This window comes from Tachypleus tridentatus, chromosome 13 (assembly GCF_004210375.1).
Source record: "Tachypleus tridentatus isolate NWPU-2018 chromosome 13, ASM421037v1, whole genome shotgun sequence".
Classification (NCBI taxonomy): domain Eukaryota; kingdom Metazoa; phylum Arthropoda; class Merostomata; order Xiphosura; family Limulidae; genus Tachypleus; species Tachypleus tridentatus.
The window spans coordinates 115682714-115708965 of NC_134837.1; the positions used below are offsets into that span (position 1 = coordinate 115682714).

Genomic DNA, 26252 nt, shown 5'->3' on the forward strand with positions numbered 1-26252 from the left:
ACTCATCATCAAAGCGTGATCGATAAATCAACATCAAAACGAAATAATTACATACAAACTTCAACCAGACAAAGACTTTGCAAACACTCGTCCATCTTGGATTAACATTCATGTTGTACAGAATACATCAGTACAAACACACAAAGTCCGATGAATGTAGCATTCAACAGTAAAGTACGTTTAGTGTTCGAAACTGCTACAAGTCTATGAGCCGAACTGTTGCTTTATTGTGGCGTTATCTATGAATTTATATACTAACTACACCTGGCATAGCAGAAAAATAAACCTTGGGAAAACAAAATTGTTATCACTATGATTTATCTCAGCTTCATTAACTTTGCTGACTAAAAGCATGACTCTCTCATTGCACACTTAGAAGTCACGTACAGGCTTCAAACTTGCGTGTAAATGCTACTTAAATTTCACATTTTCATACAAAATTAATTTCAGTTGGTTTTTCACATAAACATCCTCTCAATGTTCGTAACAGAGTTTTAGCTGGGTAATCAGAGAAATATTCTCTCAGTATGAAGATGTATTAACCATCTCAGTGATCATCTCCATTTAAACTAACTCGAAGCATTTTAGATATTATTATGACAAAATCAATTATTACAACTATAATGTAATCAAGAAACTACCACACAACGTACAATATTATAAATCATGCCATGAGAGACTGCTCGATAATTTAGTAAGGTTATTTCAGATGACAATTATTGTTGAACTCTTAGTGATAAACAGATATACGTTTATTTTAATACATACCTTTGTTTCAGTCTGATACATGTGACGCATACTATCGAATGTCTATTGTACAAGTCCTACCTGCTCTCTAAATTTGTAAAAGATTCATGAGATTAAGAAACGAAAATATTTGTTTTATGAAAACCTAAAGTGTTTCCGAACATTTTTCAACGTTTGAGAATCTCGCCTTAAACTATATAAACCAACGCTCTAAGAGACAGAATATTACTGATTAGCTACAGTCAGTATAATATAAGCTTTGGAAGCTGTAACTGTAGTTAACACTTATTTATCAAAAACCTACAGAATATGACCAGAAATGTTTATAAATTTTCGAACATTATAAACTGTTGAACTTTAATGAATTACTTTGAACGTAACTATTTCTACGAGAAAATCTTCGTCGGTGAAAGTCAACTTCCAACTGGTGTGAGGCCAGCGAAGAAAAGGCAGCACTAGTTTAAGAAAGGTGTAACAATATCAACTCAGGACTACTTTATCGTCGTGGACCTGTACCATCGATAAAATATTCAGTTCTGGACCAGATAGATATAATTTATAAGTTTATAAGCCTCTTGTATTTAAATCAATATTTGTAATAACTCTTTGTAATGACAGTTATTATAAATTATGTAAGACGTTGAAGACCCACGGTTATGCCACCTAAAATTTAGCCATATGTTATCATTGTTATTGATTTGGTTAAAATACATTAATTCAAAGTTCAAACAGATAAAAATAGGTTTATCATACATTAAAAATACTAAATAACAAAACAAAGTTACCTTAACACGATGTGCATACCTAGAAAACTATTCCTTGATAAGGTACTATTTCTTTGGTAACATGTGTTGTAGTTAAAATTTAAGTTAGAGCAGGCAGAACAAGAATAAATGTATATATATAATGTACACAACACTAAAATACCTGAAAAAAATGTTTAGATGTAATGTTTATACCTATACTTGGTAATCAAACATTACACAGTGGTAAAATAGTTGAGACAAAAACAAATAAGAATAAGAGGGAATCCTCAATAGCCGAACTGTTTTAGGCAGGATTAGAGTAAATTAAACTACGAAACCTTTATTTTCCCCTTTCTTTTAGTTGTGTTTGTGTGTTTAGTGTGTTCGTATAATTATTTATACGGTTTTTTTGAAGAAATTTGTTGATGTTGATGACTGCGTTAGTCATCTTTAATTTAGAGGTGGTAGACTAAATGGAAGGCAGATTGGTAGCATTTCTCACTATGATTACTATGATCGATTAGTGTGGTTGACCTTCACATTATATATTATACGGCTGAAAGGGGAGCATGCTCAAATCCATGAACCGCTAATAGCAAGTTGAATGTCATATCCACCAGGCCATCTGAGAACGTTCTTTAAAGTATAGCCGGAAACCTTGTTTATACGTCTATCATTTTATTATATTTTTTTCAAATGTTCTGTATTACTCATCATAATTCATCAAATCTATTTTGTTGCCGTTTGACCTAATCAGCTTCAATATATGTTCACAGAGCTTTAACAGAAACACCTTGTGGCCAATGAAAACCCATTAAATGACTCCAACAGAGGAACCTTTAAGAGGAGCCAAACATCTGATATAAACTGCTACATCACATGTTGCTGTTTAAGTGTGGAATCAAATGGCAAAAAGTACCAAAAGTAAAGCTAAAAACCGATGTTCACAAAAATACAAATGATAAAAATGAATTAAAATAAAATCTAACTCATTCATTAAATATCTAGAATATTGGTTATAACACGGTAATTTTTTTAATGTAAAAATACAAAGAGAACAATAGGCTAAACATACAAACATAGTTGTGTTTTTCACAACTATTCCCTCTTTGCCTAACACATTACCTGTCGCTTAACTACACATCAGGAAATAATAAGTAATGTCAAATATTTTGTAACAGCATAAAGGTAAACATGGTAAAATTTGTAAAAGTTCAGTAATAATTGTTACACTTTCAGAGATAAGTTACGACAGTCATAAACACGAGAATCAAAGTAACTAACAAAAACTAATACTTAACTAATGACGTAATCTTATACCTTATATGGAAGTATACATTCTGAAAAAACTTGGCATGGTCTAGGGCGTAAGGCGTGCGACTCGTAATCCGAGAGTCGCGTGTTCGCGCCCGCGTCGCGCCAAACATGCTCGCCCTCCCAGCTGTGGGGGCGTTATAATCTTACGGTCAATCCCACAAGTCGTTGGTAAAAGAGTAGCCCAAGAGTTGGCGGTGGGTGGTGATGACTAGCTGCCTTCCCTCCAGTCTTACACTGCTAAATTAGGGACGGCTCGGTGCAGTCGGCTAACAACCTACTCACTTAAATACTTGTTGAAGAATCCGCAAGCGATTGCGGCCCTGTGTTCCTAGATGGAATCTAATGGTTATAACTAACATTCTGAAAACACAGTGTGCTTTATGTTTATTTTGTGGAACTTTTAATATAGGAATGTTTTTGTTTCATAGATACATGTCTATCCACATAATAATAATTTCTGTCAATTTTGAAAATTTTAATCTCATTACTACAAAATATTTTTAATGTTATAAGTATGGTCAGAACAACAATAAGTAAAATATACGTTGTTTTCAGAAACACGGCTTATTAGCATAAATTCTACTTCTTAAGCATTAAGACCAAAAGAAAATCTGTCACTACAAAACTTTTTTCTTAGTTTAATTCTTCAACCATTTGCACCTACTTACATTTCAAACGTAGTGATCAATATCCCGTGTCTAAGCTGGGATCTTATGAGAGCACGAACCGAAAAATCTTTAGCATCTCATCTAAATAGAAACGCGAGCTTACTTGTACAAGAAATCCCACGAAGAAACAATTATTTTGGCTGTCTGCGAGCGTTTGTGACGTATGACTGTTTTACATTTCCAGTTTGAGAATGTTCTACTTCGCAGATCAAGTTATAACTTTGGTGTAATAACGTTAACTAGCAAATGGATGACTTAAAAAGGTAAATATGTTTTTGTTTCTTTTTTAAACGTCAAGCTACATTATGAGCTGTCTGAGATATATCAACACAGGGCAAAACAATTAATATTAACTTGTAATTTCTTATGGGCATTTGAAAGTTATAACTCTTTTAATGTGGTAAGTTGGTGCGTTCAATCGAGCAATTGGTTATCCAAGTACAGTAACTATATTTTCGAGTTACATGAACAGAAGTTTATAGTCACATGTGTATAAATGTTTATATTTTTAAGATAGTGTAAATGTATGTAACTTTAGATTTTTTTAAGTTATATGAGAAATAAAGTACCGCAACTGGAAAAATTAGATTTAAAAACTAAATGGGAAATATAGTGCTGCAAAAATATTGAAGTCGACGGTATTCATCCACGTGCTCGTAGTCTATATAAGTCATTTTTTCAAGTCCAACGATTTATATAAATACGTATGTCTGTCCTGAACTTTTCTTGCAAATTTCTCGTTGAAATGTACAAAATTCGTATCCTTTGTTGAAATGCACAAAACTCATTTCCTTTATTGAAATGCACAAAACTCGTATGTGTGTATTTTCTTATAGCAAAGCCCAATTGGGTTATCTGCTGAGCCCACCGAGAGGAATTGAACCTCTGATTTTAGCGTTGTAATCCGTAGACTTACCGCTGTACTAGCTGGGGAGTCATATGTCTGTTCGGAACTTTTCTTGCAAATTTCTCATTGAAATGTACAAAACTCATATCCTTTGTTGAAATGTACAAAACTCGTATCCTTTGTTGAAATGTACAAAACTCATATCCTTTGTTGAAATGTATAAAATTTGTATCCTTTGTTGAAATGTACAAAACTCATTTCCTTTGAAATGTTTTATTCGAGAAGTCCTGATTGTATTTTGGCCTTCTCATTTAAAATCGCTTTATCTGTTTTTGCTTAATAAAACTTTTATCTGTTTTTGCTTAAAAAAACTTTTTAATGTAGTTACTATGGCACACAATAAATAGCACAATGTCGTTGTCACCAAGTGACGACTGGCTTCGATTTCAACATTAGTTTTGTTTTATTTGCAAAGTATTTCACACAAACAACAGTTAACTTGAGTGCATTCTTACAAAAAGAAAACAAAAAACAGTACACTAAATTGAATTTCTGTGGGCTTTCTCAATTTATTTAGATCTAAAATACGCACGCACAGTGAACACACATTTAGACATATCTGCATATGTAGCTAAGGTTGGCTTCATTACGACTTTATATTTATTTTATAACAATTTAGCTTTGGTTCGTTTCATAGAAAGCTATCAACAACTTTTAGTCTTTCTTTTGCTATACGGATTTTGTTTTTCTAAGTTTCTTTGTTTCAACCCGTAAAACTATATCATATACTGAATACTCACAACTGTTTCATACCCTGCACAGCATTATAAATACCATTAGTTTACTTTATTGTTCACTTAACGTGAGTTGGTTTATCTGACCTCTCTTTATTTCTTTTTTTAAGATGAAAATTTATCGAACGAATGCATAATATCTGCAAAAAAACGTAGCTTAAATGATAAAGAAAATTCAAGCAAAGGGCATGAAAACTACCTCATTTGTGTTGTGGGTCTTAGCTAATACTTGCAATATTGCGTTAAATGTAACAGAAGTTTAGGCTGTGTTAAACATCTACTATTAGGTTATGCAGCGGTCTGTGCTCAAGTACTGACAGAAATGCTGTCAACAACAATAAAATGCTCAATGCACACACGCGCACACACACCTGAATTCTGGGCTTAACGTTTTTCAAAATGAGACAGCTGTTTCATACAGTATAGAATCATGGGCAGGGTGTTAATTTAAAAACTTAGTTTTATTTTTCAGACAGATTATTTCACGTGTAAGTGGTTGATATATACAGAGTACTAATATATTTATCCGTAATGGCGAGCCACTGTGTTTGCATTCCAGTGTTGCAATAGTAGTTGTTGTTTGTAACAGCAAGCCACTCTACATGAATTGCATGTTGTAGTATTACCTGTGTGTAACAACAAGCCACTGTGCTTACTTAGCAGTGTTGTAGTTTGTTTGTTTTTTTTAAGTTTGTGTGGTATCCTCGTAGGTAGATGTATGTTTGGTGACTTTCATCTTTATTGTCTTTAAATGAAGTGTGTGAAGTTTTCCACCCTAGTTAAGTATCCTTGTTTTCTTCAAGTTATATTTTGGTGCGTATTTAAATACGAAATATATTACTTCTCATATGATAAAAAAGAACATGTCATTACCAACTGAGAAGATTTAATTTTTACAACATAGTATGAATTAAAAAAAGTTGCAGAATGTAGCTGGAGAAAGCTTTCTAAGTGACAACACCAAGATTGTAACACAGAAATTCCTTAGTCCTCGTCAGAAAATATAATTTGATGAACCGTATTGTTATCTGCTATTTTAGCAAAGAAGTAATAAGAAAAACATTTGGATATTTTCACTGAATACATTGTACTTATTCATCAGTTTCAACTTGTTTACTGGTTACATTTCAGTACAGTATTGATCCTTTTTTTGGTTCGTTTATGAAAAGAAGTTGGATGCAAACAACTGATTAACTAATTTGTTAATAATTTGTTTTATCCTACGTATATTCGTAATCGAATAAACATGGCTTTGTACGTAACTTTTTAGTTTTGTGTATCGTATTGCGTTATTATCTATATACATGTACATATAAAGAAAGAAAACACAACACTTAATGCTAGAAGCACGCAACTAAACAGTGTGGTATTCTCAGTAAAAAAACACAAGTGAAAAGAAATTCAACAGAAAAAGTACCACGTACAAAATATGAATCTCTGACTCTGACTGAATTAGAAGAAAAAAGACTGGATATAATGAACAACGTTTACTGATCACATAATGAAAGTATAAAGCTATTTGTATTGCTCACAAGGTGTCTTATAATTGACTATTCAGACTGAGAAGACACTCTGGCTACGTCTATATATATAAAGTACAAAAACGGTGCGTCTGTCTGTTTGTCTGTCCTTTATCTAACTACACCTAGGTGGCTGAGTCAAACTCAATTAAACTTTGTAGAATGATAGGTCACAATAAAGAGCATGATAATAAGGTTTATAACTGCATTGCTGCTTTTATTGAACATTTATTACCTTTGATACAAGTTAACGTTAACTACATTCATGGATGACGCCACAAAATCTTTCTTACATTTTCTATACCACAGCAAAATACACACAGTGTGGGGAGAGAGCATACAAACATTTACGAAGTGCTGGAACAAATACTTATTATCTGCCACAACAATGTGAAGGCAGCTGTAATGAAACAAGAACGTCTATTTGCTTGTTTGCTTTCTTTTTAAGCACAGAGCTACAAAATGGGCAATGTGTATCAAAACTCGGATATAGAGAAAACGAGAATGTAAAAAAAGATAATTTAAAAATACATTAACATAATAGATTAGTGTAAACAGCTCACGGAGGATGTAAAGCTAACTTGTTGAATTTGGTATTCCATCCTCATAATAGGAACATTTTATCAAAGTAACAATGAATCTTAAGATATCTATGTTAGTAATCACTACTATTAGAAGGATGAAAAATGTGAGTAAAAGAGCATAATTACTGTAATGGCGGAGTTATTTTATTTTAGCGATAAATTCATCTTGCAGTAACTAAAAACAACAATTATTTCAACACAATATTAAGTAATTGTCTATATCTGACAGGAGAGGGAAACTGTTTAATTTGGTAGTAAGTTACATTTAATTGTTTAGAGAATGATTTAGTTTGTTATTTAACGTATCACACTGCCTTGATTTACAAAGACACGTGCATAATTTACTGTTTCGTATAATTTCTATAATAGTGAAACATGGATATTTATCTTCTAAATTAATTTGAACAATGACACAAACTGTTCGATTATAGTGACAAAAATATACCTCTATAAAATTTAAATAATCTGTTTGAAACAGTTACAAAAAGTTAATTATCCTGTATTGGAACGACTAACAAGTGCTAATACAGTGGGGTGTTGCATCTTGGAATCATTATTGATGTGGTTTGCACCTATATATTTAATTCATGTAAATAATATTTCTTTGATACAAACAGATACGTTAGGAAGTAAGCAGTGAGGTGTTAAACCACATTTTTCTGTCTTTACAGGTTAAAAAGAAGTTGTTTAAAAATGACAAGCACAAGAAAATATCTCCTGCGCCACTGTCGAACATCAGTCATTGTGGCTTCATCTAGTAGAAAACTATTCAAATGAAATGGAGGACAGCATACTTGTATAACTCGAACAAAACTTGCAAGTCACAAAACATTTGACGTGGTGAACTTCGAAACTTTGGACCCACTCTTTCTTCTGCTTCAAATCAAGCTGACGTTCGAGTGAAGTCAGTGACGTCATATTTTCCACCATCTTGTGCAACAACTAACATTCTACCGAAGCACAGAAATAGATCAGATTATGATGGCAAGAAATCGGAGCTTAGAAATGGTCAAGGCTTTGAAGGAAAGACACAACGTCTTGTCAAAAACATTCAGAAAGAAAATCGGAAAAAAAGTGACAGATAAAATATCACTGTTAGTTTTCATATAAAATATCATTGTTAGTTTTCATATAACATATCATTGTTAGTTTTCATATAAAATATCATTATTATTTTTCATCCGAGCGCTTAAAGACCGGCGCCATTGTCAGAATTGTGTAATATTTCGTTTTTAAAAAAGTATATTAATACATAAATATCATTAAAGCTATCTTAGACTCTTGATTATCCAGTCAAGGAAACGTAAACGTGATAAAACCCGAAAGCAAGAATTGGATACATTTATCGGAACTTCATTTTAAAACAAATTCAAAATATTTTCTGTTACATATTTGTTCGCACTAATTAAAACTGACACCAGTCCAAATCATTTAAGAAACACGTTGAGAGTTGAAGTGTAATAGGATCAAAGGATTAGGTAAACATTAGAATACATTAGTGTGCCTTAATTAAGTAAAATATCTTGAAATTACTGACAATTTTAAGAGCTAACATAAATAAACAATTGGCCTTCGAGTTTCTGATGTACGTTGGAATAAGTGTAAAGTGAAACTGATCAACATTCGTTTATACCATATTGCGCAAAAGTTTTAGGACAAAGTCAAAAATTAGATTTAGGCTACTTTAAAAAACAAAGGAAGTTAAGTCACAGGTGAAACATTAGAAACTTATTAATCTTAATATTTAGTACAACAGAAACTCAGTAGGAGTGCTTGAGCTCAGCAAACAATTAATATTTTGTATACCCCTCTTTTGCTTTAATGACTACAAACAGTCCTTTAAGCATTATTGCAACACATTTAATTAAAGTGTTCTTTCAATATTTATATCAAATGTCTAATACAGTCTCATAAAGTTTTCTTGGAAGTAACTTTTGATTTGTTAAGTTTTTGATCTATCATATCCTAAGCTTATTCAGTTGAGTTGACATTGGGGACCTTTGGGGTACATTGCATCTTTCTAATGACTCCAGCAGCTTCTTTCTTTGCTAAATAATTCCTGCATAAATTGTATGAGTGTTTGGGGTCGTTATCGTTTTGGAAGTAGAATTCTTTACCAATAATATGCAAACCACTGAGTACACCATGACGGATCAGTGTATGATGGTACTTGCGCTGATCCATCATTCTACTTATTTTGCAAATATCTCCTGTCGCATCAGCTGTAAAACACCGTCAAACCATTACACTGCATCTTGATAGGCACTATGCATTGAAGTAAGTATCTTTCACTGTTCTTCCGCTGCTTTGAACCAAATATTTCAAACTTGGATTCATTTGTCCATAACACTCTCTTCCAATCGTCAGCAGCACATTTTGTGTACTTTTTAACCAAATTTTATTTTATTGACAGTACTTAGATATCGAAGTGAAGGTTTTTACCTGTTACATGTCCAAATATTCCATTCTTTGTCTACTGTCTTTGTCATTTGGTGCATAGTTGTTTATCTCATGTTTGAGATCAGTGGCAGGTTTCCTTGTGTCCAGAAAGCTGTATAAATGAAGAAAACATAGCAATAGTTTATTTGATTTTAGGTGTTCTGTCTCTTCCTTTCCTGTTTTCAAATTTACCTGTCTCATGATCTATGGTGTACATGACAGTGTTTGGGAAGCATTTCGAGTCTTCAGCAATTTCCCAATGACCAACCAGCATCGACTAAAGCTTTTATGCGAACTCTCTGCTCTACTGGCAATTCAGTGCTCTTTTTTTTTTTTTTTTTTGCCTTGGCATGATAACAAAACTTAAAATATAATAAACACTGTTTATATCGAGGTTTATTTCTGGAGTGCTATTAAAATGATCACTTTTAGCATATGCCGGTACCATATGCTAGCTACTCGCCAGATTCTGTCGATATAATTTTGACACTATATGGTTACCATGACAGTTATTTTAGATCCTAAATTTGATCAGTATGCTCATTCAAACAGAGTCTTTACGACATGCCTTTGATACAAGTATATGGGAATTGTGAAGAATTATGAGTATTCTCACCGTGGCTCATTAAATTGGTAACAGAGATCAGTGAAGCATTATCATGGTGTTGAAATTTACATTCTGTAATGGCATGGAACAACTAGCCGCATAAAATAGAAAGAATCACAAAATATTATCCTATCCCGACACTTTAGCACAGTACTGTATTTATTTGTAATATGATAATACCTTCTTGATGTTCGAATTCCAGAAATAATGCCAGAAAGACATTTGCAACAACAAAACGTCAAGCTTAAATCGATCGCATAATTTATATCTAATTATTTGACAAGAGAGATTTTTTAGTTCATGACATTCTTTCTTTCTGTATCTTTCATTAATTTTTACGAGGAACCAACGAAAAATATGTCGTGAAATGGATTACTCAAATTTAATTAATTAAATAAAGTGAACTTAGCTACTGTTTCAAGTTATTATGTGTTGTTCACTTAGTTACCAAATAATCATCCCAATATGTTTAAAACATTCACTGATATACTTCTTTCCTTAATAGTTTGAGAGCTTTCAGATGGTCATTTTTATACCACATATCCAGTTAACGATTTATTGTTGATTATTTAATCCTGAAAATTTATCGAAAACTATAAAAATCATTTACATGCTGAACTCGAATAAACTTTTCAACGATTTTATGTATAAGTGAAATTTATTGTACGTTTGATCAAATGTGTATGAGAAAATAAGATAAAACCAATTGTTCATAAAGATAAATCACCATTTTAAATCAGTAAACTTTTTGATACCTATATCTGTAAAACTATCGTTCTTTAACATAACAGACATGAGTATTTTATTATGTTCAGTTTCAGTAAGAATTTAAGCATTGCATTTTTAACAGTTTAGTTCTCTTGACTCTCAAAATAGTCACTAATGCTCTGAACATGTGTTTAAGTACATAGCAAGGGATTTAAACGCTTATGTTCGCAAAACATGGTTCTTTAGATAATAATAAATGTGACACCATTATTTATTAATAAGTGTGATACGATTAGTTAGTAATAAGTAAAAAACATTTATATAGTAATGAGTGTCATACTATTACTTGGTGATAAGTGTGGTATCATTGTTGAGAATTGAGTACAGCACCATTATAAAGTAATAGATACAACATAATTATTTAGTATCATGTGAGACATAATTATTAATTAATAAGTCTAACACTATTATTTAATAATAGATGTGAAACAATTATTTAGTAATAAGAGTGGCATCATTATTAAATAGTAAATGTGATACGCTCATTTATTAATGGGCGAAGCATAATTATTTATCAAGAAGTGCGACACCATTATAAAGTAATAAATGTGACATTATTATTGAGTACTAAGTAAAACATGGTACTGCTTATCAAAATGTCTAAGTTGACGCTGATTATCCAGTCGTTGTTAAGAATTATGATTTTAGCAGTTTGTTGAACGCTAAAGGCGACGAAAGATGGTACTTTTATTAATAAAGTGACATTGCGGTGGTGTTAAAGCTAAGGTTAGCGAAACTGTTAGGCCTCTTAGGCCTACTAGTACCCATCAGCTAGACTGATATAATTTATATGCATTACAAAAATTGTAATTCCAAGACTAGACCACGAGTTAGTGATGATTGGTTTTGACTTTTTGCTTTCCTTCTAGTCTATCATTTTAATATTAAATACAACTATCACATATAGCTACCGTGTAGTTTTGCGCGAAATTTAAGAAATATCAACATACAAAAAGTTAGGTTAAATCTCTCAGTCGGCCTAGTCTAAAACAAATTTTATATATTTGTTGTGGAAAAGTAAAACAACTGAGGATTAAACCACAGTAATGTAAAGAATTTAGTCCAAAATTGGTTAGATTCAATAACAAAGTATGGAAAACAAGATAATTAATATTAGAAAAAAATATTGCATAATAAAATTAACAATGCTTCAAGGTATGGCAGTTGAAAACTACTAGATTTTACCTTTATGTAACTAGAAAAAACATATCTTTATGAGTGTATAATCGGGAATTATTTTCAAGGTTTTGCAACATTCTAATCAAAATTGCTTTCATCTTCATCCCGCATTGGTCATTCCAGAGGATATATTCTCATCTGGCCACGTTTCTGTCTTTTTCGCTCCTTGGGTTTAGACCTATGGTACTTAAACGAAATAATGTTACATGAGTTTTTTATGAGCAAGAAACTGAACTTGATTTCAATGTGTATAATCAGTTACGTATGAAATATAGGATTGTAAACAACACATAAAGACATTGGTTTTACTTGAAAGAATAGTATAAGCTCATTTCGTCTATTTAGTAAAGATATGTAATTATTTCTGTCTTCATTGTTTGAAGGAATAAAGACATTGGTTTTACTTGAAAGAATAGTATAGGCTCGATTCGTCTATTTAGTAAAGATATGTAATTATTTCTGTCTTCATTGTTTGAAGGAATTTTTCTCCTCACACCAGCAGCCATAGTAATTAATTCAGAACCTCTAAACCAGCTAATTATATAGTAAAGATCATAGAAGGTCCTATGTGTAAGGAAAAAACACAGATTTCCTCTTGTAAATAGATGTTCAATTCTCCGCCTTCGTTACTTAGGTAAAAAGAGTTTAGTATTTTAAAGTCAACCACTAAACTGTTGCTTAAGTACTACACATAAATGTAACTTTGAGTTGTGTTTAAACCATTGTATCAGATGAAACCTTTTTTTTTCCAATTCAGATCCTCTTACATTCATCGATTATTTACTAATATACGTATAATAGCTGAAAAGCCACCTTCATTGGCAAAACCAAGTGCGGCTTCATTTTACGTATCTATAAGTACAAGGTGATTTCCTATAGTCATTCGTTGTTATTTCTCTGCATCTCTGCTGTCAACACACATACACAAATTACTACACATATTGTAATATCCGCAGCCTTAAAGTTTTAGATATAGGTCATATAGATATGAAACTTTTGGTTAAACATAGTATACTTATAAAAAAAATATCCATGGTTTAAATAATAACTCAATTTATGTTGAGTTCAACTTGCTTTAATTACTTATAATAGCTATATAGGTACATTTACTTACTTATTTTGTGTGGGCTTGTATCAAAACTCATTTATTCATTTTACAATACTCCTTCCATTCGTATTTCAACATTGCTCTTACAAATGTTTATTGTACTATACAAAAGTATCTTCAACATTCAGGTTATTATATGTAATGCCATCTGCTGGTCCAATGATAAATCTGAGGGATTATAACCCTAAAACAGGGTTCTCATACTCACGATATGTACAAAACATAATGTAGGCTTGCGCTTAAACAACAAACCGACAAACAAACAAAATTATTTGTAATTATAATTTTGTATTTACTGTAGAAACTTGCTGAAGATGGGATATGGTTATTCCGAAACTTTCATTATATATGTTGTTATTCATCCCTTTTGTGAATGTATTGTTCAACATCACGCTATATTTTTGGTCTCATGAATCTATTGTGTATATAAAGTAAAACCTGTCGAAGGCGGAATAGTACGGGACCGAGAAAATTTCCGACTTAAGCAGGTTTCCCGGTTTAGTGTGTGTGTGTGTGTGTGTGTTAAGTGTGTTTTCTTATAGCAAAGCCACATTGGGCTATCTGCTGAGCCCACCGAGGGAAATGAACCCCTTATAGTAGCGTTGTAAATCCGAGGACATACCGCTGTACTAGCGGGGGCTTCCCGGCTTAGACAGTGAAAATGCATTTCCTTAATTATATATAATTTTTGAGCGGAACGTTATACTTGCTTGACTCAAGGAAAGTAAGACGTTTGTGAATAAAGTTATTATACTGTTTATGCTATATTTATTAGAATAAGAACAAAAATAGACATTCAAAATATTCATAAGTACACAAAATCTTAATCAAATTTATTTGAAGAAAGTGTCCAATTTCAACTGACATGTTTTTTTAATGGGCTTTCTCATACGGTTGAAACAGAACGCCAATTCTACGGCCTTTTCATGAAGTTCATTTTCCCTCTTTATTTTTGCATGCAATTTGATAGCTTAATATAACTTAACACTTGCGATGAAGTAGGAATTTCTATTTCCTCACTATCTTTTCCATTTTGTTCACCTTCTGAATCTCTCACACTGTTATCATCTTGCAATACTGTTATAGATTTTAAATCAATTTCATCATTTTCTATTAAAACAGTCTTGTCAGTGTTTACAAAACTTTCCGCGTTTACAGAATCATTTGCGTCAATCTTCTCAATCAGAGGTCAGATTTCACAAGAATCGTCATAACAAACAACTTCTCCACAATATCTGCCATTATCAAGAATAAATCCACTGTTTCGAAAGCACTTCATTACGCATTCGATTGAATGACTTAAAAATGCAATTGCGTCTAACACGTCAATTTTCATGGTCATTTCAAATGCTCTCTTATACTCGTCCATGTTTGCAATAATATGCTAGAGTATCAGTTTCATGTATATCAATTTTATACACTGTATAATTCCATTATCTAGTGGCTGTAGAACTGATGCTGTACATGGAGGTAGAAAGCCTAAACGAACATTTAAAAATTGAACTTTTGGGTGACAAGATGCATTATCTAGGATAAGTAGATTATTCCTATTTTCTTGTTCCATTCTTTTGTTTAATTTGTTCAAAAATTCCTCGAATATGGCACTTGTCATCAATGTTTTATTATTTGCTTTCCATTACACGGGAAGTTGATTCTTTCTTAAATTTTTGAAACAGTGCAGATTTTCACTTCTACCTATTACCCATGATTTCTCTAGTTTTCCATCAGCAAATGCGACCTGAAGTACAGTTAACCGTTTTTTCGAATATATTTAACCACTACTTACTGTAACAACATGTCCGATATTCTATTAATATTTAAATAAATTATTAATTAAATAAGAAATTACTATTTAATCAAAAACATTTTTTCCGCCTTATTCAGGTTCTAATCCTGCTTCTTGATAAACGAGGTAGGTGAAAGTTCTCCGTCCGAGTTACGCAGGTTCCACCATATAGAGGGCATTTTATAAGAGAATCCTAAGATAATGCTGCAAAATTTTGATATTTCTGGCTTCCACAGGTTTCCACTCTATGCACTTTCCGGTTTAGACAGGTTTTACTGTGTTTAGTTATACATTAATGAGAATATTCGTGATTATATTTCACAATTACTGAACGGTTTCTCAGATAATGAGTGTTGTTATTTCACTCAGGAGGGCGCGTGTGTCACATGGCAACAGCTTTTAACCAGCGGTAGATAGAAGAGTATTAGGGGATAAAGAACGTTGGCTTGATAAGTGTGGTAGTACACAGTGTGTTATTGTTAGGAAAGTTGGGTGTGATAGTCTTTATCATTTTTGGCATACTAATCATTCAAGGTAAGGTTTCTTATTTGATTTTAAACATAATAACTAGCCGGAACTTGAAAATATTTTTCTCATGTGGATAAGAAGTAGTTGACCGAAACTTTGTTTCAACTATATTCTAATTTGAATTTCGCCTACTCTCGAGGCCAAGAACCTGCGTTGATGTAGTATCGATGCCTCTGCGTTAGTATTTGTTGCTGATATTTAAGTGGTCAGAATATTTTTCTGAGCAAATGTTCATACATAATATTATCTTGGCTACAACAGGATTAAATTTACAACACGTTAACGTTTAAAACCATATACTAAACGTAAAAATACTATAACTGTATTTGTATCTGAATATATGTATATCTTTCCAGCTTTAATATAACTGTTTTTCTATGTTTAGACTCTTTCTGAGGTAGACCTATGTAAAATTAGTAAAGAACAATTTCTCATACATATTGTCATCCTAACTATAATGTAGTATCGGCCAGTCACTCATTAAAGTAACTATCTTAATATTTATATTTATCTTTTTCATTCTTGTAAACGTACCCGAGAAGCAAATTTGTACAACATCCAGATTATTCGAGACAAATATTCCAATCCTGCCCGAGGTCTCTAGGGAGCGGCGCAGTGATTTAAAGTTAGAAAATAAACATGCTTCTAAACAACAAAACATTATTAGAACGTAAATAGTATATGCATCGTGTAAGAACCTAATGATATTCATTGTTTAAACTTGCTGTGTTATTTAGTAATTTCGTAATCCTGTTCGTTTGGCTGTTAAATACTAAGCTACACAATGGAGAGGGAGAGGGGGGGGTACCTGTGCTTGCTTTTGATACCAGCGGTTGGTTAAGTCTGAGAAGCTAGAGAGTGTTCTTGTTCGTAGGGTTTGGACAGATGCCAAAAAAATGTTCATTTGCTTTGTAATGTAATTCTTTTTTCCCATCTATTTAACTTCACAAAGAGTAATAAATATTGGATACACAACTTGTAAGTTAATTTGTTTTTGCTTATTGTTTAAATTTTGTATTACAATATTTGGAGTGATAGAGATAGCCTTTGCTGGTGCATACGCAATTGCAAAAGTTTTGTTTTTAATGCATTAAAAATAATAATATCTGGTTGTGGCTTAACCAAGTGTGCCAAATTTGAATCGTAAGATCAGTGGTTTATATCTTGTAACAAAATCATGCTCCACGTTTGGACTGTATGACTAGTTAATTTTGCTGTTTAGTTAGAGAAGTCCAAGAGTTGTAAATGTTGTTGATTAGCTGCTCTGTCAGTTCAAAATTAGGGACTACTAGAGCTTACAGTTTTTTTGTTTAGCTTTATGTAAACTGTTCTTATCAAAGAGGTATATTTTCAAAACAGTAGAGTATTACACCAGTTGAACTTAATTAAAGACAAGATGAATACCCAAGCTGTCACAAGAATTATGTTTTTTGGAATAGTTTTTTTAAAAATGAAAATTGAGACTATTTATTTAAGCTTCAAACTCGTATTCCTGCTTCATAGGCAGGTCTTTTAACTAATATAACACCTGGAATGCCAAAAGCATTACTCTTAACTTGTTTAGGTGAATTAATTGTAGTGTCAGCCTTTTGGTTTTTGCCATCATAGGCAAAATATGAAGCAATACTATTATGTTTGTATAGGCTAATGCTTACTAAATGACATGGTATAACATGTTCATTTATTGTTACTAGCTCTTACAGAGAGATAATGCTGATGGAAATGTCTTCACCACACAACGCTTAACCAGATGATTTAGCTAAGTCCATGATGAGTTACTGTCAGAGCTACCAAAATATCATACATTTTTGTAACTTCTTATTCAGTGAGTTCTGATGAGCACTGGATTTTAATTGTGTTTATCTTTTTCTAATATTTAAAGATAAATTTGTTTTGGTTGGAAATTTGAAGCAATTCCCAGCTTTTATATATCTGTTATGGCCATTGCAACTCATCAGATCAGGCAGTCTCCAGAGAAGTTTTGTTTTTCATTAATAGGAATTGTAGTCTTAAGTGAAACTTTTTTTATATATATAGTTTAACTTGAAAAATGCATCATGTTAAATTAATTGGCAGTACACCTTATTGTTTTATGAGTCCTGATGAACATCGTATTCTTTGTTAGAGTTAATAAAGTGTCATACTTTTTTAACTTCTTGCTTTTAGAACTCTGATAAACATTGTGTATTTTGTTAAGGCTATAAAAGTAGATCCATTTAGCTTTGCAATGATGAAAAGGCACACCTTTTGTCCACTTTTCCATTTAGTGTTCTAAAGTGGATTGACACTTACTGTTTAGTTAAATCTTTTGAAAATGTCTGTATGAAACTAGAAAGAGGTACATGTTCAAGACAAGACATTGTAACATCATTAACAACAAAACAAGGCAGTGAGCATAACATGACGTGAAAAATGTTCTTTGATTTCTTGGTAAAACTTTGGACTAAACTCCACTGTTCTTGTTTTCCATATTTGTTCAGTTATATAGTCTTGAGTCCCAATTCCTGAAGTCTTACAGTAACAGTTCTCTTACACCAATGCCTGTTGATTGGTTTTTATTCCACTAAATCCACAAAGTGTTCTGTAGTTTCAGCTTAATTAGAACTTACTTTAATGAATCAAACAGCCATCGTAACTTGTTTGAAACTGATATCCAGAGTAACTTACATGTATTGGAGCAGTATTTTGCATGTTTACCAAGTTGATAATGCTGTGAATGATTTTACCAGTAGACAACTTAACATGTTCAATTTGAATTTTTCATAGTTTGCCTCCACGTCTGCAGTAATTATCAATTTATTTGAGCCAAAATAGAGATTTGTAGCTTGGGAAAATAATGTTGATACTATTTCAAGCCTGGTTTGTTTACTATGTTAGAGCTCTTTGTTGTAGGCTTGAAAATATAATCTTTGCAGTTGATTCAACTTGTTTTGGTACTTTTTTGATGATCTCTATTCCCCATTTTGAATTAACAGTTTTAACAACCTTTTATTTTAATGATGCTGATACTTCTATGTGTTCTCATTTTGACTTCTCATGACTGTAGCATAAATCTTGTTGATAATTTCTGGATGTTTGTTTGTTTTTGAATTTCATGCAAAGCTACATGAGGGTTATCTGTGTAAGCCATCCTTAATTTAGCAGTGTAAGACTAGAGGGAAAGCACCTAGTTGTCACTACACACTACCAACTCTTGGGTTACTATTTTACTAATGAATAGTGGGATTGACTGTGGAATTATAACACTCTCACAGCTGAAAGGGTGAGGATATTTGGTGTGACAAGTATTCGCACCTGCATCTCGTATTTCGAGCCAAGAGCCATGCCAGGCCCTCTGGATGCCTGTTATAGTTTAAATGTACATCCCTACTGTGGATGTTGCTCTCAGAAAAACTGTTGTAAACAGATTACCTAGTGTATAGATCATAAGTTAATTCATATTATCAGTCAATGAAAGTAAAGTTTCCAACAAACATTATTGTAAGTGAAGAAAGCTGATAAGTGAAAAGAAATTTCGAGACTGCAGCTTGAACCCTAGATCAAGGCTCTATCCAAGTGAGTTATTCAGAGATACAAGTCATTCCTGTCATCCTTCAAGCTAAACTTTTATGATGCCTTGTGTTGTTGTTATCAGAAAATCGGTGGTTTGGCCCACTAAAAAAGAAAATCAAAACTGCTCATATCAAAGTTAATTTTATGTTACCACCTGACATCTCTGCTAAGGGATTCACTGTCATTCATATAGTGCACCCACAGCTGAAAGTGAAAGGAATAGGTATATGCAACATTATATATAAGGTACGTAAACCCTCTTCAGTTTATTAAAACAAGACTTCATATTTGTAGTCTGTATTTGATTTTTTAGCCAATTTATACACTAATCGTCAATAATTTCTTGATTCTGATGGGTTCACTTACTATCTTTCATGTTGTAAGTTATGTTTAGGTTTGTGATTTATGAACAGTTTTAACTCCATTTTTATTTTTTCTACACTGTTATATTTCAGTATACCAGTATTGTGTAATGATCTGCCACTTGGGGTGGGTATTATATACCAATAGGCCTTAAATACTTAAGTTACCAGCATTTTTAAATGATTAAAATCAGGCAACGTGAGTTTTTTTATAGCTTTTTCAACTTTAAGCATGTGCAAGAATTTTTATTTTCTTGTTTAGTTATGAACATGCTTATATTTGACATATAAAAAAAAATAATGTTTAAAGCTAACACACATTTTAAAAAAAAATCTCTTTGTAGACATGCACTTGTCGTAAAATCTAACCAGACAAGTTTTTACAGTGCAACTGAGGCATGGAAGAATGGCGTCAGGATGTCGTTATTTCATAACTCACAAGAAATATATATATGTCTGAGTGTGTATTTAAAAATTTTGAATTATTTTCATGAATGGAAGTTGATTGTCCAAAATAATTCTTCAACATCCCGTATTTTTAAAGAAAAAAGTAGTTATAATTTGTACTTAGGTTTATGTGTTTCCTTTTTTAACATTGATAGAAGTAACCTTATACATTGTGTATTAGCTTATATTATCATATGGATATTCTTATGTATATTTTCAGAATTTTTATACCAGGTATCTATTTCAATAATAAAATATAGAATATATTTTAATACAACTTTTCTCTAAATTTATCAAAAATAGATATATGAAAGGACACTCTTGCCTTATTACTCTATTTCATTTGGGGGGGGGTGTTACTTGTTACCTAGATGACAGAAAATCTGTTGATTTAATGTACTTCAATTTTCAAATAGCTTTTGATAAGATACCACATAAATGATTAGCTGTGAAAATCTTGTGGTAGATTTTGAGATGATAAAGTGGTTTGATAGGAAAAAGCAAAATACTGTCATTAATAAAGTACAATGATACTAGACCCTTGTTACCAGTGGAGTGCCTCAGGGGTCAGCACTTGGCCTTTTTGCTCTTTCTATTTATATTAAATGACATAGATTTTTGGTTCTATTAAAGAAGTTTAGGTATTATAAAATGATTTAGATCTGTTGGTATGTGGACAGATATTTACAAATGAGCAGTAATTACAGTAAATTCAAAGTAATACCATTGAGTTGCCATACTTTTAGATCCCACATTTAATATATGTCAGCCTGACATAAAAATATATATGGTAAAGCTAATAGGAGATACAATAAAGGGGACCAGCAGAGATGCAATTTTTGTGGTGCATATAGGGGTTAATGATGTAGAAAAAAGTAGATTAGAGGAACTAATTAATAAGTACAAGGAGCTGGTAAAGGCATTTAGAGTAAAAAGCCATAACTTAATTTTGTCAGGAATATTACCCATAATTAACTGTAGGAATAAAGCTATAGTAGGTCATTAGGGCTAAATACTAGGCTTATGTTAGTATGTAAGAACCAGCAAATTGACTTGTTGAACTGTTTTAGTGGAAGAAGGAAACTTTTTGGAATGGATGGTTTACACTTAACTAGGGTAGGAACTGGTTTATATTCTAAGGCTATTGGCTCAATTTTGTGGGAAGTTTTAAACTAAGACTAGACAGTGGTAAGGGCCAGGATAAACTAAATACAAAAAGAATGAAAGGCAAAGAAAAGTTTAGAATGGGAAATAAGTTTATAGGTAGTCATAAGGATGGGCTTGATTGTTACTATTGTAATCCTAGAAGTAAAAGAAATATAATAAGTGGCTTTAGAGCACTGGAAAGAATGGAGAAGTTTGATATAATGGGAATAATGTGATTAAAAGTAGATGATTTTGATGGCAGAAATTTTTTTGAAATGTAGAGTTGCAGGCTATTTAATAGGGATGGGGTATTAAAGAGAGGGCTTTAAATGTAATATGTGAGTTACAACCTGTTGAAATTAAATATGTTAAAGATAATATCAAAACTAATAATTTGGGTTTATATTAGTCGACAAAAGGATTTTGGTAGGAATTTGTAATAGACTGCCAAATGATGCTGATGAAATTAGAAACTTTACAATGAAATTAAGATTTCTGCTGCTAATGAAGTCTTAATTATGGGTGATTTTAATTTCATTCATATACTATAGACTGGCAAGTGTTAGAATTAAACCATGAAGAAGGAAGGTTTTGAAAGCTGTTCAAGATGGCTTTCTTTACCAATTATTCTAGGAACCTACTACAAACTGCTATTTTAAATTTATTCTTAACTGTGAATATAGAAATGATCAAGAGGGTCAAAATTGGGGAACATCTGGATGCAAGTGACCATTGCTCTATAAGGTTCAGTGTTTTGCTGTGTATGGAGATAAGGAATAGTAATAAATTTAAGTTGACTGGTTTGACAGATTTTTAAAAGATTATAGAAGATTGAGAAAGTTGGTGAAACAGGAAATTAGGACATCAAAAAAAGATGTATGAGAAAAGGTTTGTTGAAAATGTAAAAACTAATATTAAGGATTTCTTTAATTGTACTAAGGGTAAACAAAATGTTAAAATGGAGGTAGGTCGCTAGAAGTATGATGAAGGAAGGCTAGTATTTAATAACTATGACATGGCTGAGTTATTAAATTTTGCTTTTTCTTCAGTTCTTACAAATGAAGGTTTAAGCAGTGTTCCACACCTCAAACAGTTGATAAATTGAAAGAGATCAAACAAGATGACTGCATTAATTCTGAGCTGGTTAAGAAGGAATTAGAAAGTTAAAGAGAAAAAAAAAAAGATATGGCTCCCAGGCCAGTTACTGTTACCCCAAAGGTTTTGAAGGAGGTTAAAGATTGGGTATGTGAGTCATTTATTACTACATTTTGTCAGTTATTGAATAGTAGTCATGTTTCAGAGAACTGGAGGTTAATTAATGTAATTCTGCTTTTCAAGAAAGTTGATAGTAAGTGTCCCAGTAATTATAGATCCATTAGTCTTGCATCAGTTGTGGGAATAATTTTGGAAAATCCATTAAAAGATGCTTTGCAAAGTCATTTAACAAAGCTTAAATTTTATTGGATAGTCAACATAGTTTCACTAAGGGAAAATTGTGTCTATAAAACTTTTCACATTTGTTGAAAAGGTTACTGCTTATGTAGATGAGGGTGAGGATGTAGATTTGGCACCCCTGGATTTTCAAAAGCATGTGACAAGATGTCATATAAAAGGCTTGTAAAAAGATTATATTTATAGCTGTAGGAGATAAGTTAAATTGGATATAAGAATAGCTGGATGGAAGAAAGCAGAGGATTGTTACGAATGAAGTTCAGTCAAATTGGATTAATGTCACAAGTGAGGTACCTCAGAGCTCAGTCTTAGGATCTTTCCTCCTTTTTTATTTGCATCAATGACATAGATGAAGAAATAGTTAATAAATTATTTAAATTTGCAGATGATAGTAAGGTCTTGGGTGTTGCTAGCTATAAGGTGGATGTTGCTGATTTGCAAAAATAATTAGATTATTTAGTGAATTGGGTAAATAAATGGCAAATGGGTTTTAATTATAATAAATGAAAAATCATGCATGTGGGTTATCATCATTTGAATTATAAGTATAATTTGAATTGAAGTAACTTTTGTAGTGTTATGAAGAAAAGGGTTCTTGGTGTAATAGTTGATCAGTCTCTAAAGCAATTCAGGCAGTGTGCTGTTGCTAGTGGTAGGACAAATAAGATTTTAGCTTATATCTACAGAAATATTGAATATTCTATTGTATAGATCATTGGTTAGGCCACATTTTGAATATTGTGGACTTCTTACCTCAGGAAATACATTAAATTGTTGAAAGAGATTCATAGAAGGGTTAATAAAATGGTGCCTGGGATGGAGAATTTCTCATATGAAGAAAGAGTGAAATCTCTTAAGTTTGTTTATCTTGAAAAAAGATTTTTGTGGATTCTGATTGAGGTGTTTAAGATTGTAAAGGGAATTGATAGTGTTAATGCACCAACATTTTTTCATGTTCAACAAAGAGAATAGTATTACTAGGGGACACAAGTTATCTCCAGCTAAGGCAGTTTTATTTTTCTAACAGGACAGTTGGCTTTTGGAGTGGACTGCCTTTGGATATTGTAGAAGCAGTAAATTTAAGTGAGTTTAAGAAAAAGCATGATAAATGTATGAATGATAAGGGCTAGATTTAAAATTTGTTTTTTAATTATTTTAATTTAAATTAGATGATAGGCTAATAGGTCCCATGTTCCAAAATGTTATGGTTTTTAAAATGTACTTGCTTATTTTGAGTCATAGTCAATATGACTAATTATCTTCACATAAATCAGTAGTTAGGAATCATTTTGAATATTGAGTAAAATTTGACTTCTTTTTCTGGTAAAATATCCCACCAAACATGGTAACTGTTACAGCCATGAGGGCATCATAGTGATGGTTGTTCCCACTATTCATTAATAAAAGAGTAGCCCAAGAGCTTGCAGTGGGTGTTGATGACTAGCTGCCTTCCTATAGGCAGTGTTAAATTAGGAATAGGCCAGTGCAAATAATTCTTGTGTAGCTTTAAGCAAAATTCAAATAAACCAAAACCAAACTGTCTAGGTAAAATATTTATTGGAAAAGATTCAGAGGAGAGCAACTAGGATGATTTCAGGAATGAAAGGGTTATACTCAAGGTATAGATTAAGATAACTTGTTTTCATTTTAGAAAAGAAAGGTGAGAGTTGATCTCATTGAATGTTAAAAGTTTTTTATGGAAATCAAAAGGTTAATGGTCAAAATGTTTTGTACCATATTCTTAAGGTAATAGGATGAGAGGAACATAGGCTTAAAACTTGAAGAAAACAGGTTAGGATCACAGATTTGGATTTTTCTAACGGGGTGATTTGTTTATGAAATATGGATGCCAGTACTTTACTGAAGCTTAAGGGGAAAATTTATATATATTTTTTAAACAAATTTTGTTGTTGTTGTTGTTTGAAGTTGAACACTGTTTTACAACAGACTATATGTGTTTGCTTGCCACAAGTATCAAAGCTTGGTTTCTAGCATTCTAGGTTTGCAAACATACCTTTTGTGCCACTATACTAGAAAAGATGGGTTTAAAATATTACTTTTCAGAAGTACAACCTTGAAGGAACAAACGGTCCCTTGTTATCATTGTGTTATGTTATAATAACAAAAAAAGTGGGATGGAAAGATAACTTTCAAAAATCAGTAAAATATTTGTGATGAAACACAGTTACACTGAAAAATGATAAAGTCTTGTTAGGAATGAAAAATTACCTATCACTAAACAAATTGTTTTTGCAGTGGTTATTTGAAGCTTGAAGGTCATGTGTAACTGATGACATCGTACATGAAATATGTTGAAACATATCTACGGTGTTACTGATTTTTTGTTTGCTTTGTTTTATCAGGAAGCCTTGTACAGTGTGTCCCATAAGCCCCTACCCATCCATATGTTATTATGTTATATTCAGTTACGCATGTATTATAAATTTGTTTCTTTTTTTCAGAGAAATATGGCCGATATAAGCCCATTTACACTTGAAGAGCGTATTGTGACAAGTACGTGGGTACATGAGCGCAAGAATGCATGTGATAACTCCCTTTGGGGATACATAAAGGATATTGTGTCTAAACAACGTTATAATACTAATGATGAGTTGAAGGCAGCTGTTGCTGCGGCATTTGGAACAATAACCCCTGCTATGTTGAGGAAAATGTCTCATAGAACATGGTGTCGCACAATATTATGCAGCGAGAATGAGAGACAGTACACAGATACACTGGATACATAAGATATATGGATGGGTAGGGACTTACGGGCCACCCTGTACAATGGGGATTTGGTTGTGATGTAAATTGAGGTGTAAATAATTCGGAAATTATTTTTTTACTGGCATAAAAGCCTGTCATAAATGAGGGCTGACCAGTGGGGGACAAAATCCGTATAGAACATGCAGTACACAAAAGAAACAAAATTTCCGAGAACATGTTGCTAATTAATCCACTACATATAACTGTGCAAAAGATTAAAATATGCTATTACCATGTGATTACATAAACATCTGTTCTAAATAAAGGTTATTCTCTTCACTACAGATAATATCCTCAGTCTACTTTAACAAAGGCTTTTCCGTAACAATTCCCAAGCTTACATTTGCGGTAATTTTTAACTTTATTTTTCACACGCGTTAATGGAGTGCAAATGCACTTCCGTGCCTTCGATCACGGGAGTGTTCCTGGCTTTCCTATCGGATCCTATCTAGCTTGACTTAATAAAATGGTGACACCCAAATAACGCCATTCTATACCATATAAATATAGCATAAAAAGTCGAAATTTTGAAGCTGTTTGCACCAGTGTTAGTAGTTACATTCAACTAAAATGTAAAGAGCAATCAAGAGAGAATATACGAGGGCTGTTCAAAAAATACGCGGACTATTAGAATTGCGCGGCTCCAGTTGGTTCCAGGGGAATCCGCTTGGTGTCGCTAGTTTCGCACAGATCAGCTGATTACGACACCATTTTCGATTGCAGATATCTTCATTTGTGTATTAGCTACGCGGTTTTAAGTGAAGTGCGATTTTTTCGTTTGGCGGATTTCAGAATGAATGACCTGAAGGAGCAACGACTTACTGTGAAATTTTGTGTTAAACTTGGAAAATCTGCGACTGAAACTTTTGCTATGCTTAACACGGCTTAC

At 32.4% G+C, this 26252-nt stretch overlaps 1 protein-coding gene across 2 annotated transcripts in view; it reads left to right on the top strand.

Moving 5' to 3' along the window:
* Window positions 1-15493: 15493 nt before the first annotated feature.
* LOC143240301 (unconventional myosin-Ic-like) overlaps window positions 15494-26252 on the top strand; it is a 110018-nt gene continuing 99259 nt past the window's right edge. The window contains exon 1 of one of the 2 annotated variants that reach the window (XM_076482524.1): window positions 15494-15644. Coding sequence is in view for 1 of the 2 variants with exons in the window: in XM_076482523.1 (XP_076338638.1) it covers window positions 22331-22387 (57 nt within the window). In the remaining variant the exon portion in view is untranslated. Of the gene's footprint in view, window positions 15645-22259; window positions 22388-26252 lie in introns of those variants that run through there. The other variant, XM_076482523.1, reaches the window with a different exon arrangement.